General features: G+C 41.8%; 1 protein-coding gene across 4 annotated transcripts in view; it reads right to left on the bottom strand.

The window, feature by feature from the left end:
* The window catches only part of XRCC4 (X-ray repair cross complementing 4), a 283845-nt gene that overhangs the window by 244744 nt on the left and 18994 nt on the right, over window positions 1–20107 (bottom strand). Inside the window, exons 1-3 of one of the 4 annotated variants that reach the window (XM_045020687.1) lie at window positions 11673–11772; window positions 5815–5894; window positions 1245–1394 (exon numbers count right to left, since the gene is read on the bottom strand). In XM_045020687.1, coding sequence (XP_044876622.1) covers window positions 1245–1383 — 139 coding nt within the window. In that variant the 5' untranslated portion in view covers window positions 1384–1394; window positions 5815–5894; window positions 11673–11772. Of the gene's footprint in view, window positions 1–1244; window positions 1395–5814; window positions 5895–11672; window positions 11773–20107 lie in introns of those variants that run through there. The other 3 variants (XM_045020683.1, XM_045020685.1, XM_045020686.1) reach the window with 3 other exon arrangements.

Below are 20107 nucleotides of genomic sequence, written 5' to 3'. Positions count from 1 at the left end.
ATCACACTAGATCCGTAAGAACTAGAAAAGACCAATCCTTCAGCAACTCTTACTCATTTCCTGACCTGGCTTGCCAAGCACAATATCCCACAACATGAGAAACTGAAGGGATTTCCCACTGTTAAAAAAAAAAAAAAAAGTGACCACTGCTCTCTCCCTCAAGCAAATAGCTCCAAAACAGCTGAAATCTGAAACTTAGAAGTTGAGATGTGAATAGTCTTGAATATGCTTCACTCACTTCGAAAGATGGTCTTAAACAGTTATTAATTTCTGAAAATGTAAGACTAAGCACATGCAGTAGAAAATCTTACACTGTTAGCTGTGCACATAAAGGGTGAGGTCGTGCACATGCAGTTGACTGTGCTAGTTAGTTAAGGGAAGTTTCAAGATCAACTCCTGAAGCAAAAGAACACTGAAATCTTGAGAGGTTTAAAAGTCTCAAAACAAGGCATGTTGTTGCTTGTTTCTGCAGCAAACAGCTTAGCTTTGGAATAAGGATAACACAGCCACATTCATAGCTACACAAAACAACTCATTCTAGAGCAAAGGGATGATAAGCTCAACTGGTGTAACCAGTGGAGCTTGTAATATAAATAAGGCGCTGATCTGCGGGGTCTGCCAGCTGTGGAGAAAGCAGGCAGCCAAACAACATCATAGTGGAGCGTTGCACAGCTTTAAATGAGCACGTTCCCTAATTGATCAGCAATGTAACAATGAAACAACATTAACCGGGACGACTTTAAGTGAGGAGTTACTGTAATTCACAAGTATCAGAGGGGTAGCCGTGTTAGTCTGGTTCTGTAGAAGCAGCAAAGAATCCTGTGGCACCTTATAGACTAACAGACGTTTTGCAGCATGAGCTTTCGTGGATGAATACCCACTTCTTCGGATGAAATTAGCTTGTCACAGTTGTTCAAAGAGATTGAGAAGTTGCCTTGTCCTGGGGTAATGTCACAAGAAATTATATTACTGGGAAAAATATAAACAACTATTGTATAGCCATGTGTTAAATTAATTAGTATTTGTTTTGACAGTTGAGTCTTTACATAGATTTCAAAGATAGATTTGAACAAATCCCATGACCCTCCTTCCTTCCTGACTAGATAGAGGGGGAATCTGGAAGCTTTCTTCTGATATAACATGTGGTCACAGAAGAAGTTAAGAATCACTGCTCAAAACCCAATGGAAAAGAGTGTATAATTAAAAAAAACAAACATCTTTTCATCTTTTGTTTTCAATATTACCTGTCCCAGTCCATGCTGACTGACCATCGCTAAGTGTTATAATAAAGCCACTGCCTAGGTCTTTTTCCCAAGTGACTTGTAGAAAATATATTGTGCTTGGCTCAGAAACTGGATAAATTCTGCTCACTTTTTTCTCCATTCTTTAGTCACCTGTTTTGGAAACAAAAGAAAGTAATATTGTGTTTATTCCATTTCACAACAGATGAATTCCCAGCTGCCCATTGAAGGCCCCTTGCACCACCAGAATAGCACAAAGGAAATTTAGTAGGGTTGAGGAATTGGCCTTTAAAGTTTAAGGGCACATGAGGTTCCAGATGAGTGTTTGCTTTGGATTCGGGTCTCTGTTGCCAGGGAAGGCTTGGACATGGAGGACAGCATGCAGGGAGCAGTAAAAGTGTAGCAGTGGGTTAGAGGACAAGGTGCCAAAGCAAAGGAGACAAGATTAGAAAGTGCCTCCAAGAATAGACCTCAAGTCCATTTCTCCTTGGTCCCCATTGTTCCCAGTAAAATAAAACCACAAAACTCTAGACCAACCCCAAGTTCAGTTTGGTACCTCACCGCGAAGGGTTCTTTTCTTTGGATCCAGACTTTTCCCTTATGCTCCTTCGGCCCCTCAGGTCCATTATCACCAGCCACTAACCTAACATACCCCAAAACAAGCCATCTGCATTTGCACAGCCTAACTGATTAGGGTGACCAGGTCTCCAGTTTTCAACCGGAACACCTGGTCGAAAAGGGATCCTGGTGACTCTGGTCAACACCACTGACTGGGTCGTTGACTGTCCGGTTGGTGGTGCCATGCAGTGGGGCTGGCAGGCTCCCTGCTAGCCTCTGCGCTGCACGACTCCCGGGAAGCAGCCGGCATGTCCTCCCTTAGGCTCCTACGTGTAGGGGCAGCCAGGGGACTCTGCACGCTGCCTCCACCCCAAGCACCACCCCCGCAATTCCCATTGGCTGGGAACCACAGCCAATGGGAGTTGCGGGGGTGGCACCTGCGGATAGGGCAGCGCGCAGAGCCACGTGGCATAGGAGCCAGAGGGGGGACATGCCGCCGCTTCCGGGAGCTGCTTGAGGTAAGTGCTGCCCAGAGCCTGCACTCCTGACCCCCTCCCAGACCCTAACCACCTCCCCCAGCCCTGATCCCCCTCCCTGATCTCCCCTCCAAACCCCTCAGTCCCAGCCCACAGCACCGTCCTGCAACCCAAACCCCTCATCCCCAGCCCCACCCTAGAGCCTGCACCCCGAACCCTCAATCCCCCACCCTGTGCCCCAGCCCTAATCCCCGTCCTGCACTCTGAACTCCTCATTTCTGGCCCACCCCGGAGCCCACACCCCCAGCTGGAGCCGTCACTCTCTCCTGGATCCCAGCCCAAGTCAGTCTGGTGAAAATGAATGAGTGAGTGAGGGTGGGGAGAACAAGCAACAGAGGGAGGGGGAATGGAGTGAGCGGGGTGCGGAGCCTTGGAGAAGGGGTGGGGCAAGGGTGTTCAGTTTTGTGCGAGTAGACAGTTGGCAACCCTACATCTGATGCCAGAGAAATCTGCCAAAGGTAGCCATGAAATCTTGGTCACATATAATTTAGTTTTAAAGTTTTCTAAACATGGATGCAGCTAGCCAATAAAGTTTTTTGTGCCAACTTTATTTTACCTTTCAGAGCCCCTCGTATTTAAAACCTATGAAATTTCCAGAGAAAACTTGTTTAAAATAATTAAAGTTGAAAGGATGCTAAGATTTACTACAACCAACATACAACCAAAAACATTTAAATCTTCCTACCATAAAAAAAAAAAAACCTTAAGTGTCAAAAAGTCTGGAAATGCACAGTTAAGAAATATAGGCAATTCCCCACTGCCATATAATAACTGAACATTCACCATCACCCAAATGTACATCATCTGGAATATGATCACTGAAGAGCCAGTGTTCTATTGGATGGAATATTGCCATTTAAAAGAATGCTATCAAGCTCCGCTGCAAAACAGAAGTTACAGTGGATAGCAGCAACAGCAAAGGGAATTTAAAAATGAAACTGGAGGCTGAAGCTGCAGCTTCAGGAAACGGACTTTATGATACTGTGGTGGGTTTTACAGCCCAAAACAAAAACAACCTAGTAGTCTGCACTTTACTTGAGACCTTTTAAAATTCACATTTATTTATATATCATTGAAATACGGGTCTTTATTAATTCTCAGCTGCCCGGTATATTAAGTATAGTATTTAGGCTTGCTACATATACTTTCCTACCACAGAGTAGACTCAGGTCTTACTGATTTTGTGATTATATAGACATTCATTAACATTGCAAAAGCCATGTGACAAGGCAGTGGCACTATGTAGAGCAATGGTTCTCAACCTGTGGCCCATATGACATCCTCAGGGCCATACAGATAGTATTGGATGTGGCTCAGAATGGTAAATAGGTTGAGAACCACTGATGTAGAGCCTACCCCCACAAAACAAATTATACTTGCAAGAAATGGGAGTAGTCTGCATGGGATGCGGAACGCCTGCAACAGAGACATCACGTGCTACAATGCTCTATCAAGCCTTCAGTTTTAGGTGATACAAGAAGTTATTGTGGCTGATTTCAGCTTAGTCCCCCAGGGGACTGTATTCTACATTAGAAACCCAACAAAAGATGTGGGATAGGTCTGAACCTCTGATCAAAGACTAAGTTTGAACTGAGATTTAATCACTGCTCTAACTCTGCAGAAGGATGATCTGACAGGAAGTAAGAGGTAGTTTTAACTCCAGTTGCCTGCACTGTATCTGACCTTTGTTCAAGTATGTGTCTTAAAGCAGCTAGAAATGCCATTCCCTTGTCCTAACAAGTGTAAAGTATTCATAGAAAAATGAAACACAGGAATCTTAGATTCATTACTGGTGCATAAACAAGTATTAATACCTAGAAAACAATTCCCTTGCCAGTAAGGTACCTTGCTAATACCTTGGTGATAACGTACCTTTCCATACCTGCTAAGACTGAGTAGTTGATCTTCAGAGTCCTTAACTCATTAATTTCAATACCAAATAAGTTCCAAGAGCTAATCAAACTATGATACATACACAGATACTTAGCTAAATCAATTAAATATTAAATTCAGTTGTTTATATTTTCTCTACACAGCAATAAGACAATACACTGTAAAAATGTTTTGTACAGCACTGATACGAATTCCTTGTTGAATTTTGGTTGAAAGCCTACAATTGTTTATCATTTCTGACAATACTCTGAATAGCTGGTAAGTGAATATCTTTTTGAATATCTCATACATACAATGAGCTGAGTTTATTTTCTTCAGTTTAAAATGTAAACATATGTCCTTAGCAAGCTACAGAGGTGTTTCTCTGCTTTGGCAAATACAGGAATAAAGAAAAATTCAAAACCAGAACTTATAAATAGGGTGACCATACGTCCTGTTTTGGCCGGGACAGTCCCTTTTTTAAGCCCTGTCCAGGTCCATCCCAACTCTTTTTTTGGGGCAAAACTGGGCATTTGTCCCATATTCTCTTGCCAACTGATGATCAGTTGGCAAGAGAAAAATGGGACAAATGCCCAGTTTTGCCCCCAAAAAAGTGGGGTGTAACCCCTAGCGGGGTGTGGAGGAACATGTTGGGGGAGGGGAAGTGGCAACACCTGCCCTGCGTAGGAGGGAGGACTAGGGAGAGTAGCTTGGGCTTTGACAGCCATGCGCAGGGGGAAGACGTGAGCTTTGGGCTGGCCCCATGTGTAGGTGGGCAGAGGGAGGTGGTGCTCGCACAGCGGGGAAGCGAGGGGAGACACCACCAGCCGGCCCCATACAGTGTTCCATTTTCCTTTTGGGAAAATATGATTATCCTATTTATAAATAGCCTAGAAATGTCAACACTGTGACTAGGCTGAGAGGAATAAGCAAATTTATACACACTAGATGCCATAAATTCTCTTCATTTTCAACAAACAATGACAAGGTCATTACCATCTTCAGCTGTAAACTACCACTACTTGTATTACTATAAATGGCTATACTGTGAAAGGTACATAGAAGCCCGAAGCTCAATTCACACTGAAAGAATGCTGAGGGCAGAGAGGTTACTTAAAACTGATAGTATAAATCACAGCTGAATTGATCAGTCTAAACCAGATTCTTTTATATTCCATTCCAGATTTTAAAAGATCAATATTTCACTCCTGAAAGTGTACAAAAACCTATAATACATTCTACTCTCCCCACCACCCCCAACACACCAAGCAGCAAAAAACAAAAAGGTAGGGCATGGAGGTCTGTAGCAAGTCACTTGAAATGACTGGCTTATGGCGGAACTTCTTGTTTTAAGTATGTGTGATCCAATATCTGCCAAGATAGGGTGCAACAAAAAGCATGTGACAGGAAATACTGGTCAATGTGTGGGATGTATATGAACGAATGGGATTCCTCCCCTTTTCCCTCCCCTGCTCCCCCCAACTTTTGCTGCCACAGATTTTTCCTTTTGTTTTTCTGGTTGTCCTAGAGTGACCCAGAAACCTGCAAATCTTTTACCAAGAATGCTTCCTGCCACGGAGTAAGAGAGATTTAAAAGGACACTGTACCTTTGAGAGAACTTCGGAATTTGGGAGCTCTTTAGTTCCTCTGATGATGAAAGGTTAATTAAAAGGCTGATTGTTAAAACCTAGAGAGAGAAGTTGTACAACATATTGAAATATGCATTAATAGATACCTTTTGTTGTTTGCATTTTTGATTGTTGCTCCATAAGCAAACATGCGGGTCAGTAAAAACTATTGACACTGCACACCTTCCTTTCAATTTGGAGTTTCCTAGGTTATGTCTACACTACAGCTTATGCCAGCAGAATTTATGTGAACAAACCACCCCCCTGAGCAACATAAGTTACACTGACATAAAGGCCAGTGTGGACAGTGCTATGTCAGAGGGAGACATTCTCCCGCCAATATAGCTTCTGCCGCTCGCAGAGGTGGTTTCATTATGCCGACGGGAGAGCTCTCTCCTGTCAGCATAGAGTGTCTTCACCGGACATGCTGTACGTGTAGACATGCCCTGATAATGGTGGCAAAGCTAGAGACTGGGGCCAGATCCACACCACAGATGTCTGCTGTCAGAGCTATGTTGATCAGCGGCATAAAGAGGTGAATAGACATGCCTGGAGCTTTTTATACAAAAAGATAGCCTGAACTCTGATCTTAAGTCCTATAGCCCTCAGGAAAACTCTAGCTGAATAACTGTGTGGGCAATTTATTTAATATGATTAATTACCAAGCAAAAACCTTGAAACAATGTAGTGTTACTAAGAAAATCCTTGTAATGAACAGTGGTGATGAATTATATAATCTGGGTAGAGTCAGATGAGGAAGATGTGGTTAATTCTGACTGTAAAAACAAGTGTGGGCGGAAAATGTGCCCTCTGATATAAACCACTGAAGACCCTCTGCCCTTCCCCAGCAACTCAGCCATCTTTTACTTTTCCTTCCACATCCCCCTTTCTCTCAGTGTGCCACAGAGATAAGCCCAATAGAAATACAACTAAAGTTAATAGCAAAACTCCCACTGACTTAAATGGCACCAGTATATCACTTACAGATCACCTGGCTAGCTCAGTCAGTAGAGCATCAGACTTTTATTCCAAGGTTCCAGAGTTCAAGTCCCTGATGAGGCAGTGTGCATTTCCCTCGTTGCATGTCCCAGAGCTAAAAAAGTTGTCTCTTCAGAGCCCTCCTTAACATTACTAGTTTGCCAGAGGCTGGAGTGGGCAGCAGGGGATGGATCACTTGGTCATTGCCTGTTCTGTCCATTCTGTCTGGGGCAGCTGGCATTGGCCGCTGTCGGAAGACAGGATACTGGGCTAGATGGACCTTTGCTCTGACCCAATATAACTGTTTTTATGTTCTTACACCAGATTATTACACTACCATTTACATCGTTATTTAATGTGGCCTAGAGATTTCCATCGGGGTTACACCTGCTGGTAAAAGATCTGAATGGTACCCATTCATTGCTCTGGCCTTCTTAAGGTAAACATATTTTATATTTAAATCAAAAACGGTTACCCATTTAGCAATCCAATTGCTGTTTCACAATTCCTCATTTTGAAAATTCCACCATGCTAATATAGTGAGCAACTAAATTTAGAATATTAGTTGTTGCAATAATTTGCATTCAAAGACGATTGATAAGGTTTACAATGAATCATGCATATTTTCAGCCACGAGATTTCCTATGCAGATCCACACAGATCACGAGTGGGAAAAATAAATCAGTGGGCAGACTTTAGTCATTGATGGATGAAAGCACAGTGAGTTTTGGTATTTATGTTATAGACTGGTCAAGAGAACCTGTTACTACAGTAAGAACTGAGGTACACTTGCAAAATAGTGAGGAAGCTACCGCAGTGTTTATCTGCCTTCTGCCAAAATATTTCCTCAAAGAACAAACAAAAACAAACAACATAAGAGTGTTCACTTAGGAAGAGTGGTGATTTGGGGAGGAGGGACAGTCTAGTGGTTCATTAACCACACTGGAATTTAGAAGATCCAGATACAACTTCTGATTCTGTCACAAATTACATTGAGTGACTTTGAGCAAATCACTTAATGTGTCTTTGCCCGAGTTCTCTATCTGTAATAAAGTGAGGACAAGACTATTTCTTTTCTCCCAGCCTTTGAGTGGCCCTGATCTTGGCTGGGGCCTCCAAGCACTATTGAAATACAATTAATAATAATTAGATAAGACAATTTCTTGACTCTATATAAATCAAAGGCCAATTTCCATTCTCTTTAACCCCCATTCGCCCTGCCACTATTTCTGAGAAGATTGATTCCTTCCCACAAAGGCCAATAAGCTTGAGCTATATAGTATATTCACCACTACAGAGTTAAAAATCAAAGTAAATGTTGTGGCTCTTTATTTTATAGCAAGAGTAGTCCATACCCTATGTATCTGAGATTACCATTGCAGATTGCTTAACTTTGCAAAGGAGCAAAGCACCAGTCTTGCATGGAGCTCCATGTGGATGAAAGTGTGCCCACATGAAGCCCTACTACAAGAGCAAGGGTCTGCCCATTGAATGACTGGGATCTATGAGCAGATGAGAAAAGAAATTAAGGCTGCATTGCAGAGAATATTTTCCCCCACTTTTCTTTTCACACATGTAGAATACTGGTATTAATACAATGTATTGTACTCTAGCTAATGCACTGTGGTAGATTTTGTAAAAATAATTAAGTTTTAACATGAGACCTAATTACCAGCATTTTGCTATTACAGATTTGCTGCAAAGTGGAAAACAACTGCAATGAGTTAGTTAGAATTAGGTTTGCACATTAGTAAAGTGACAATTAATTAGATTCATTTTTGCACATTAGTAGGTAAAGAATATGAATATATGGCACACATTGAATGACTATCAACATCTAATCATCCAGTTACTAACAATGATCATAACCATAAAGAGAAAAACAGACAAAAAACTAGGTTTGCCAGAATATTCTATCTTTCTTTCTCTTTCCTTTCCTTTGAGCCAAGCACACAGACAATTGTATACTACCTCAGCTGACCTATAAAACTAACTTATTGGAACCAATAATTCAGGGAGAGGAAGCTTCAAAAGTCTGCAGCTGTGTACCTGAGGGCTTGGCTACACTGGAGAGTTGCAGCGCTGGTGGAGGCTTTACAGCGCTGCAGCTTAGTAACTGTCCACACCTGCAAGGCACATCCAGCGCTGCAACTCCCTGGCTGCAGCGCTGGCTGTACACCTGGTCTGCTTGGGGTATAACGAGTGGAGCGCTGGTGATGCAGCGCTGCTCGTCAAGTGTGGCCACACACCGGCACTGTTATTGGCCTCCAGGGTATTAGGAGATATCCCACAATGCTTTTAACTAAATTACTCTCTTTGTTTTGTTATGATGCCTCTCTTTGTTTTGTTGTGAACTTGGGGCTCCGGGAGCTGCTTATCTAAAAACAAATTTGGTTCGAATTTAGTTCGAATTTGGTACACAGCTCTTGTTTGCTGTGATCAATCTGTAACTGACTGTGAACAATCAATTGAGATAACCCACTACCTTGCTATGAATGAGGCAGGCAGGGGGATGAGTGTTTGCTTGAGGAGAGAAACGGGTGGTGGGGGGGAACGGGGAGAAAGGGAGTCTGTTGGAGCAGCTGCTTATCTGGTCTGCAGGCTATTTGCAGTTAAGAGTAAATGAGGGGTCGAGGAAATTTTCAGATTTTGCAAGGCAGGGAGCTGACACAGAATTTGCAAGGCACGGAGCTGACACACAGTGTCGGCTCCAAAAATCCACACTCTCTCTCTCCCCCGCTCCCTGTCACACCCCACCCCCCTCTTTTGAAAAGCTCGTTGCTGCCACTTGAACGCTGGGATAGCTGCTCATAATGCACCGCTCCCAACAGCGCTGCAAATGTGGCCACACTGCAGCGCTGGTAGCTGTGAGTGTGGCCACACACCAGCGCTTTCCCTACAGAGCTGTAACTCCCAGCGCTGCACACCTGCAAGTGTAGCCAAGCCCTAACTGTCTGAATCTTATGAATTAGCTAGATACTCACAGGGCCACAGAACTGTCTCCTTGACAACCCTAAAACAATGCGAAGCCCCTTTTTACTTTTAAAATCCCCCTTCCTAGACAAAATATCTCTTAACCCCAATCTCTTTATCTCCTTACTATATTCCCTCATCACCTAACATCGTTCCACGTAGCAAGCCTAGGTCGCACTGCACAGAACTATGTTCTAATCTGAAGGACGTATCTACCAATCCTTGCTAGAGCTTCTGCCCAATGGGTATCAGTGGGTGAAGGCAGGGTATGTTACTGAGGTCTGGGGCTCCGAGAAGGGAAGATTCTCTTAAGGATATCCTTATTTTAACTGATTAAAATAAAAGGGCTGTAAATATTTCAGTTTAACTGCAAGTTACTGTGCTTGCTTCAAAGGTAAAAAACAGGCAATCACATTTCCTTGTTTTGTGTTGACATAGATTTTGAGCCTGCAATCATCTTCATGTAGTCAAACCCCTGCACCTGCATGGAAACGTAGGATTGGGGCCACGGTGCACTAATTTTTCCATTATTATTACCTTCCATTGCCATAAGTGCAGCAAATATAGGAGAATGGTTTATTTAAAAAAAATAGTGCTTTGGTTAGCACTAATCTTGCTGAAATCATTCAGTCAGAAGACAATTTCCTATGATTTATAATTAGAGGTGGGTGACATTTTTTCGCCAAACTTTTTTTTAATTTTGAATATGCACATTCAGATCAATCAAACCATGTGTCCCATTTGCTGAAAACAATCAGAACATTTCATTTAGACATTTTCAAACTGAAGTGTTTCAGTTTAAAATGAGTTTTTGTTTTGAATTTTACTTCATTTTTTTTTTAAAGAAAAAGTTTAAAAACCTCAAAACTAAGAAAACCAACATTTTGTTTTTGGTTAAACAAAATAGTTTTTTTAAACTCAAAATGATTTTTTAAACCTCAGATTTTTAGCTCAGCCAGAAAAAGGAAAAAAAAAATTGCAGCTCCTTTCCCACCAGATCCCTTTCCCAGTTATGAAGAGATCCTGGGTACTGATTTATTTTCTTTTTTAATTTGGGGAGGAGGGATATTCTTTTTTAAAGCATTCTTTATTTTAAAAAAAATCATTTCAAAATTAAAGTTTTTCTACTTCCTAGCAGTGTTTAAAAGTGTCCGTGAACAACAAACCCAAAACACGCTTAGTCCCACCCCTTCTTGCCCCTCTCCTTTCTCCCTAGAAACACGCCTGCCTACTGTCTCTTCAGTTGCACTTTCAGATTTGTTGCTACTCTTACTGTTAAACATTTTCTTTTAGAGCCAAGAGAAGGGGGGTGATGCAGAACAGCACATGAAAAGGATGCTAATGACCAACCAAACAAACATGGCTGTCCAATGCACACAAACAAACAGGAAAAAAAAATATTACAAATCAAATCATCTTAGGGGTTACTTGTAACAATGATGGGTTCAAAATATTCAGATGGAAATGTGATTTTCAGTTTCACAGGTTCTGTTTAAGTGTCCCAAGTGATGGGATACCCATTTTTTTGCCTGGAGACTATCCTGAAGAGATCCAGTAGATCTCAGTATCAGGAAGCTTTCCCCTGTTGTTCTGCTTAACAGTTTTTTTAGTATCATCCGGCTATTCCTAAACAACATTCTACTGCTATTAATTAGTGCTTTTCCATCTTCTAAGTGTTTTGAAAATATCTAACTCAACAATATAAGTTAATAACCATTACAAGACTCAGCCATTAACTGCCAGACTCAGGCTCTCTTTAAGAATCTTTCAAAAATCATGTTACTCCTACCATAACTCTCCACTGTAACTAAATTATTTTGTAGTTTGTTACTTTTTCATTGTACAATAGAAAAAACATTATAGGCCCCAGTCCTGCAAACACTTACCCGTGTCTTTAACTTTATGCATATAGTCACTTCAGATACATAAGTAGTCCTTAAAGGTATTCCAAGGTACTCCTCATTTCTGGCTGTAACTAACTTTGATGCTAATTGTGCCTCATAATAAGAGTCTGTAGCAATTATGAGATCACATATACCACCACATGGTGGACCAGACACTCAGCCGGTGCAAATAATCATAGATCCACTGACTTCAGTGGGGCAGAGTGATTTGCAACAGCTGAGGATCTCTCCCTATGACTTCCATGAAACTATTCACATGAGCAAATGTAAGCAAATGCTTAAGTGTTTGTAAGAACAAGGTCTTAGCAATTCAATTAATAATTAAAAATGTTAATTATATATGTGTCACCTATATTTTAATACCTAAATAAACACTTTGGGGAGAATGATTTCAAAATTTTAAGAGGTAGCGTAGTGAGAACTGAACTGTTAAAACCAGTTTCACCTTTCAGTTCTTCATATATACAGAGAGATAATAATACTGTTTCGAATGCTTAGTATTCCTGACACACTGGTCAGCTGAATAGTGAACTTCTCTACCTTCACAGCTTGATATTGTAATATCCATTGAAGCTTCTCAGAAATGGTTTCATGGAAATATACTATTTTACCATGCCACTTCAGTTTAAGTTACTGAAATCAGCCCTTTACTATGCAGTATAATAAACATCTATGAGATAATTACAGCCCGAATGGAGTATCTTGGAATGCCTTTAAAGATTCAATAACATTGCTCCTGTAGTCTCTGAATTCACCAGCTCTGTAAAATGAGAACAGTCAGTCTTCTTTTCCTCCCCTGATTGCTATAAAGAAAAGCTTCAGAAGAACTGATTGATTAGGGCTATAAGAAAGCCAGTGTTTTGTTCCTAAGGGCACAGAAGGTCGCACTACATCTCAGCACCTCACCATGTAATAGCCAAGGAGCTGAGACAAGCCTGCAGGTGGGGACAGTTGAGTCCCACCCCAAATGTGTAAATCAGTAGTTTTATTGAGGCCAGAACAGTTGAGGATTGAGCTGTTTATCTTTAGCACTTTGTGTCTTTGGTGTTTGGCTTCTATGATCTATATTAGGCAATGTTTCTTTCTAAGGGAAAAAAATCAGCCATTGGCTGGTTTGCAATTGGATTGGGGTCTACTTTTTGAACAAACACTGTACACAGTTGCTTCTGAATAAACAAGACACTTTTTAAATTAGTTTACAAAGAATTTTGTACGATGTTTTGGATAGCAGTAGGGCATAGAGCAGAAGCCAACTCCCCTAGGTCTGTTCCAGCTATCTACAACAGTGTCACTGATAACATTTTGAACTTTGAGCTTTTTATTTTAATTTATACAGAGCCAGGGCTTCCCCCAATCCCCCAAATTGCTTTTGCTGCAGGTGTTTTGAACTGCAGCAGCTATGCATGGAAACCTACCTACAGATTAGAAAGAGCTACTGTACATTTCTAATGGAGCAATTAACTTAAGTGCTTTCTTGTTAAGAAAAATAGGCCACTATCTGAAGTGATTTCAGAATAAAAGATTAGCACACAGAGCACACTGCTATTGAATTCAGTTTGATCCCTGGTGTCACAGTTCAGTTTGACCATGGTAGAAAATGAGAGTCTGGATCTGAAATGCGGGAGGTGAGAAACTCTTTTGTGGTTTAAGAGAGGAAGAGAAGCCCCGATAAAGGGAATATAACATACATTTATAAATACACTCAGACATTTAAACCAGGAAAGAAAAGCACGTAGATTGCTTTCAGTAATCATTTATTTGTGTTATGCCTGGTCTTCTGATTTTGCAGCACAAGTATTTCTATTGCTTTTAATCAAAGTTTCCATTTTAAACTAAAGGTGATGAATAGAATCTAAGGTTTTAAATGGAGAAATAGAACAAAGGTATAACAAAAATTCTGTAACTACAATATCTCAATTGATTTACAAAACTTCCCCTAGTCATTAGCAAATAGTTTAAGATATTAGCCTAAAGCAAGAGGAAATTCTTACTTCATGTAAAGTGGCTGGGCCTATAAGTGTCAATAAGAGTAGAGCATTCTTGAAGTATCATCTCTCACAAAACAAGCCCTCCATGCTTTCAGGCAGGATATTGGTTCTGTCTGAAACTCCCTTCAGCTCCAGTTACAGACCTTCAAGTGGAATTTAAACATACTTTTCACAACCAAAGAAGAAAGATTTCAAATGCCAGGATTATTTATTCTTTAGATGAAAAGAGTTAGGGAGGACTTAACTGATAGATTTCAAATTATACTGAACTTAGAACCGAACAGTCCCTCATTTTTACACTGTTCCATATTAAAAGTGCAAAGGGTTTCTTGATTAATCAATAATTTAAAATGCCCCTACAAATGAAAGGAGTAAGAGTCAAACAGTACAGCTAGAGATAAAAAGTTGGCTGAATGATTTACTAACCTAGCAGAAGATTTTATTGCTACCATCTAAGGCTTTGATCCTGCAAATTAATCTGTATCAACAGAATTACGTTAATGTGTTCTGTGCAAGCCCAAGAGTCTGCCTACCTGGATGCAACTGCAGGATGGAAGCTTTAGACACAGGTGGACTAGGGATTTGTGGGGTCCTGGGCCAGAGCAAGTGGGAGGCCCCTCCCTACCCCTTCAGTCCTGCCCCATTCCCCCTGCCACACTGCTGCCAGGAAAATGGGGTCAGGTCATGGGGGCTTGCCCTGCCCCTCCCCACCCAGTATTCCTGGCAGGGAGCAGGGTTGTGCAAGCCCCCACACCCCGACCCTACTTCCCCCAGGAGCACCAGATGGGGGGAGGGGCAGGGGCAAGCCCCTGAGCCCTGACTCCATTTCCCACTCGGGTGGAGCAAGTCGGGGTGCAGGGGTGCCCATTTTTTCAGGGCCTCTCAATTGGCCGGGGCCCCTGGGCATAGGCCCATTGGCCCAGTGACTAATCTGCCACTGGCCTTAGATAGTACCAGCTGAGTATCAGAGAGGTCACTGACAGATCATAAACACACGCACAGTTTTGCACAACTTTCAAGGTAAAGTATTTTGGTTTGTTTGCCTTCCCCTGAAACATGAGGCATAAGCCAAAGCCAAAATATCAGACTTCATGAGCCAACTTGATGTGCAAAATTTCCTACACCAGATTTGTAATTTTCTAAATAGCAATTTCCCCTAAATACCGGTTCAGTAACCCTGATCAAGATTGTATTGTCTCTGCAGTTTTGTTGTTCCTCCTCTCTTTAGGTAGGAATAGTGAGAGCATGCCTGTGTAGTGCAATGGTCCTAGTCATCTGGGAGAAGTGTGGGATTGATGATGGGTTTAAGAGTCAGATAAGGTCAGTTACAAAATAGAAAACTTCTTGAAAATCTGGAATACTCATCATCCCACAATCTTTGTACAAGTGTTTCTATAACACTGACCCACACTCTGTAAACAAAGGAGAGTCAATGTTAGTTACAGCCTAAAATGGGTCTATTTAAAACAAATATTTTCAGGGCTTTTGAGGGGCTACTAGGGAGCCCCTCCTCTGCCTCAAGAGAGCTCCTTCTCAGCCCTGGTCTACACTACAAACTTATGTTGGTATAACTATGTCGCCCTGACCAAGGCTAGATGGGAGGGCTTCTCTCATCAACATAATTATCACCTCTTGGGAAGGTGGAGTACCCTCGCTAACAGGAGAATCTCTCCTATCAGCATATGCAGTGTTCACTAAACACTACAGCAGCATAGGTGCACTACTGCAGCGTTGTAAGTGTAGACAAGCTCTCCGACATAATCTGAGGGAAAGACAGCAAAAGTTAACCCAGCTGTGGAATGTGAAGCTTTTTAGCTGCTGTAGGGAAAGGGGAACAGGATCAATTCTTCCCCCCCACCCCCGCCACGCAGCCAGCAGAGGCACTGGGGAAAGATCAAGCAACCCCATTCCTCGTGTTAATACAGGGGATTAAGGAAGGATCAGTGTTTCCCACCCTTGAGGTAGACCGCATACAGCCATTTTGTATCACAGCAGATGCTGCAAAAAACTAAAGCAACCTTCTCTCCTCAGAAACAGAACGTTGCAGTCACCAGGGGAAGATAAAACAGGGGGAAACAGCGAGAACCACAGCCAGCCCAGCACTCCAGCCAATGGGAACTTTATCACCCAGGCTTTGATCATCCCTGCAGCCTGGAGGCAAGGTCATCCTGCTACTTCTCTCTTAGCTTTGAAGCATCAGGTCCATCCCACTCAGATACTGCTGGATAGATAGGTGGGAGTCAAACAATTGGCTCAATGTGCCCAATTCCTCTCTTAGGGCTTGTCTAAACAAAGAAGTTATACAAGCATAAGAACTTAAAGAACTACAGTCAGACTTGTATAACTCTCCTTGTGGACACGTCTTCCAATATAGGAGAAGGTTTTTTTAAAAATTTACTTTAGGCATTTTGGAAGCAGCTCAAGCTAAACCAAAAAAGACATTCTTACTCCAGAAAGGGTCCACATGGTGAAATTACACCAATATAACTATAGTGGTTTAATTATAAGGGTATTACTCCTATGTAGACAAGCCCTTCTTCCCACACTCCCAGAAGGAGAAGCCCTTGAAAGCACCCTTCCCAGATTGCATTCTCCAGTGGGAAAGAGATCTGCCAGGAAGGCACTACAGGAACAGGAAGCACATAGTAGATTCAGTGCCCAGCCAGCTGGTCCCTAGTAGCAGCTAAATGGCTCAGGGAAGTGCCCTGATGACTGAGTGAGGAACAGGGAATATGAATACAAGGTATTTTTAGACAGGATTGCCCAATTGCCAGCAGCTGTATCCTAAATTAGCCCAGACAAATTTATACGCAAATCTAAGGCCATGATCACGCTACCTTATCTCGGCAAAATGTATGTTGCTCAAGGGTGTGAAAAAAAACACTGCGCTAAGTGACATAAATTTGGCTGGCAAAAGTAGTAGTGTTCACAGCACTATGTCAGCAGGGGAGCTTCTCCCACTGACATAGCTACCGATGCCCCGTGGTTTTATTATGTTGATGGGAGAGCTCTCGTCTATCGGCATAGAGCGGCTACACGAGCGATCTTACAGCAGCATAGCTGCACTGGTACACTTGCGGGTATCACTTAAAACACAAATTTCGGAAGTTTGTCCCAGAAATCTGAGATTTCCTTGAGAGAAATAGAATATGTTAAGTAATTCTGACTACCTGGACACAGAGTAAAATTAAGTCAATTCATACAACTGAAATCTTTGCAGATGGGAAAAAAAAGCAGTTACTTCATTAGAGAACAATTTGGCTGCCTTACAAGCTTAAAAAGAGTGATTATTCCCCTATAATACTCCTAAAAAGACAAAATGTGAAAGGATGATTTTTAGGAATTGGAAAAAAGAAAAGGAAACAGTGCTGTATTGTATCAACAGGAAAAGTAAAGGGGAAGCTCTGTCATACAGCTCTATTAAGCCTACATACAGCATAGATTCAGAAAGGCCAGGGCCAAGGCCAGGAATTCCTGAGATCTAGTCACATTTCTGACAATCTTCCTATGGCACTGGAACACTCCTCAATTTCCCCATGCCCAAAGAGGTGCTATAAAGATTAAAAAATTGAACAGACTTTGGACAATTAAAAAGTACTAATTATGTATTAATAGTATGCCAAGTTTTATTTGGCTTCCCAAATACAGCTTTCTACTGGATGAAATGTTATTGTCAGCCCTGATCAAGTGCTTGTGTGTAGGCTTGGTAGAATTCAGATATGATTTTGATGAATAATAATGTCTATTGTTAAGCATTTTTTTTGTCAATTTAAATGTTCACAGTTTTGCAAAATTCTGGGGATGAGGGGGTCAGACAATTATTGAATGACAGTAGATGTTGAGATTCAAAAAGTTAAAGTTTCATAAAACTTTTAAAACACAAACTGTCAACATCAAATGTCAAAAATATACAAAGTAAATATCCTTACATGAAAACTAGTAAGTTCTAAGCAGCATTTTTCTTACTTTGTCTATCTGTAAACTTCAGTTATCATTGGAAATATTTTTTCATCAATTTGTGTGTGTGTAGAAACCAATATTTACCAATAAAAATCTCATCTTTACAGGACTAAGTATGTGTGATAAGCCCTAAGAGGTAGCAGGAGAGTGGTACATAAAAGGAGAAAAAGGAAGAGAGATTTAGATGTTGGGAAAGGCTAGAGGAAGAAGAAAACACATAAAAAGAGGGGAGGAGAAAAGGTATTGAATCTAGTGGAATCTATTAGGTTCTAATACCATTGTCAAGCATGGTGCTGGCTGATTGCACATGGCATTCTTCATCTGCCAGACATCAAATTCAGGAGAAGCCAGCTGTTTCAAAGACAGCCATAAAGAATAACATGTACAAAAGCACCTAAAGAGCCTGACTTTCAATGGACCTTAGAACTCAAAGGGTACGTCTACACTGCACACTAAGCCCAAGCTCTGACTCAGACTTGAGCCCAACCCCCCCCCCCCTTCAATCGAGACACAACTCAGTCTGACTCAGGTCAGAAAACACTAAGGATCCAGGTCCTAGCAGCCTGGTAGAGGATGGGTCAGAGCATGAGTCCTGCTTTGACTCAGGTCCAAGCAGCAGACCCAAGTCAGAAGGTCTGCATAGCATAGGCACCGACTCCGTGGGTGCTCTGGGACTGGAGCATCCACAGGGAAAAAATGGTGGGTGCTGAGCACCCACAGGCAGCTCCTCTATCAGCTCCCCCCCGACTCCTCCAGCACCTCCTGCCCACCAGCAGCCCTATGTATCAGCACCTCCTCCCTCCCTCTCTCCCCCCGCCTCCTGCCCGCCGCAATCAGCTGTGTCACTACATGCAGGGAGGAAGGGGGGAGAAGTGTGGATGCGGTACACTCGGGAAAGGGGGAGGAAACTGGGTGGGAAGACGCAGGACGGGGCAGAGCAGGGGTGGGAAGAGGCAGGCAGGGGTAGGACCTTGGGGGAAGGGGTGGAGTGGGGGTGGGTCCAGGGGCAGAGCCAAGGGTCAAGCACCTCCAGCAGTTTGAAAAGTCGACACCCATGTTGCATAGTGCGGTATGGACACATTAGCACAGCTGAGAGACCTGAGGCTAGCAGTAAGATTGAGTTTACAATGCAGTGTGGACCCTCAAGCACAAGCTTGGAAACACCGCAAAATGGCAACAAACATGATAGAATTACGTATGATAAAAATGAAATTAAGAATTTTAGGGCTCGCAGAAGTTTGCCTGGTTTGTCACCTAATACATTAATCAGCAAGGTTTGGGGCCAATAGAACATTTATGCCCCAATTCTGCAATGAGCACTGATTTCAGTGGGGCTCTGTGTACATACAGGGGTCTGCCCTTGTGGTGCACAGTGCAGGAATGGGGCCTTATACCAGAGTATCATTCACTTCAGTGGGTATTGGATCAGGCCCCTACAGAATCAGTTAAAACAGCCAAAGGGAACTGTCTATTCCTGTGCCATACTGCTGGTACCTCAGATCTGGTCAACTTGATGTCTACTTATTGTGCGTACTGGGAAGGGGGGGAAGGAAAGAGGATGAAGAGGGGAGAGAAGAGGGTCTTCAGGAAAAATAAAATATGTGTATAAATTTTCAATCTTTGTTAAAGTTCTGCATGCAACTCAGGGTTTTTCAGTAAATGTCAGCTCACTGTTTTGCTGATAAATTTTTCTGACACTTTCAAAGCTTAAAAAAAAACACCCCAAGAAACTTAATCTTACAAAAACGTAATCCCCCCCAGACACTGGATACCAAGCAAGGGGTAGTATTTAAGGAAGCTGGCTCTTCAATATTAGTTTTTCTTCACAAGCATTAACGAATGTTTGATTGCACCTCAGTGAAAAGAAAGTTGCAGTCCAACAATTGTATCAAAGACACAGCAGGGGCATATTAAAGGAAAACTGCTATTTGGCTTGAACAGAGAGGGTAGTGAGGTACTTATTAGGAAAGTATAGCACAAGATTGCTTCAATATTCTATCAGCTATGAGTGATAATTTATCCTTTCCAACAAGGCAATTATATTGAGCACTAGCATCTAGTTCTGAAAGTGTTTAGTGTCAAGGTCATTGTTTTCATGTATACTATGTGACCAGTTAAGAGATGATAGCATAGAAAATTGAGCAGAAAAGGAGGAGAAAATTGGGAGAGATTTTTGTTAGTTTGCATTTTTCTTTTTAAAAAGGCAATTTTGCCACTTTTCCATAACATTTTAGAGACCTCATATATTATACAAGTAAAATCATGTTAGAGTAGCAACTACTTAACTTGTCTTTCTAAAACCAAATAGCATGCAGCTCTGTCGCTAAATTTATTGGATATTACTGTAAAGTATGTTTTGTCAAGCAAAATCTTATCAGTATCTCTTTATAGTATTTGACTGTTAGCAAACTACTTATTTAGAAAAGGGCCTTGCAGTCATTAGTGCACAGTTCTTTTATATGTGCTTTT

Source organism: Mauremys mutica, chromosome 6, assembly GCF_020497125.1.
Source record: "Mauremys mutica isolate MM-2020 ecotype Southern chromosome 6, ASM2049712v1, whole genome shotgun sequence".
Lineage (NCBI taxonomy): Eukaryota > Metazoa > Chordata > Testudines > Geoemydidae > Mauremys > Mauremys mutica.
Note: the sequence above shows the minus strand (reverse complement) of the source record. Positions and strands in the feature narration are given on the sequence as shown.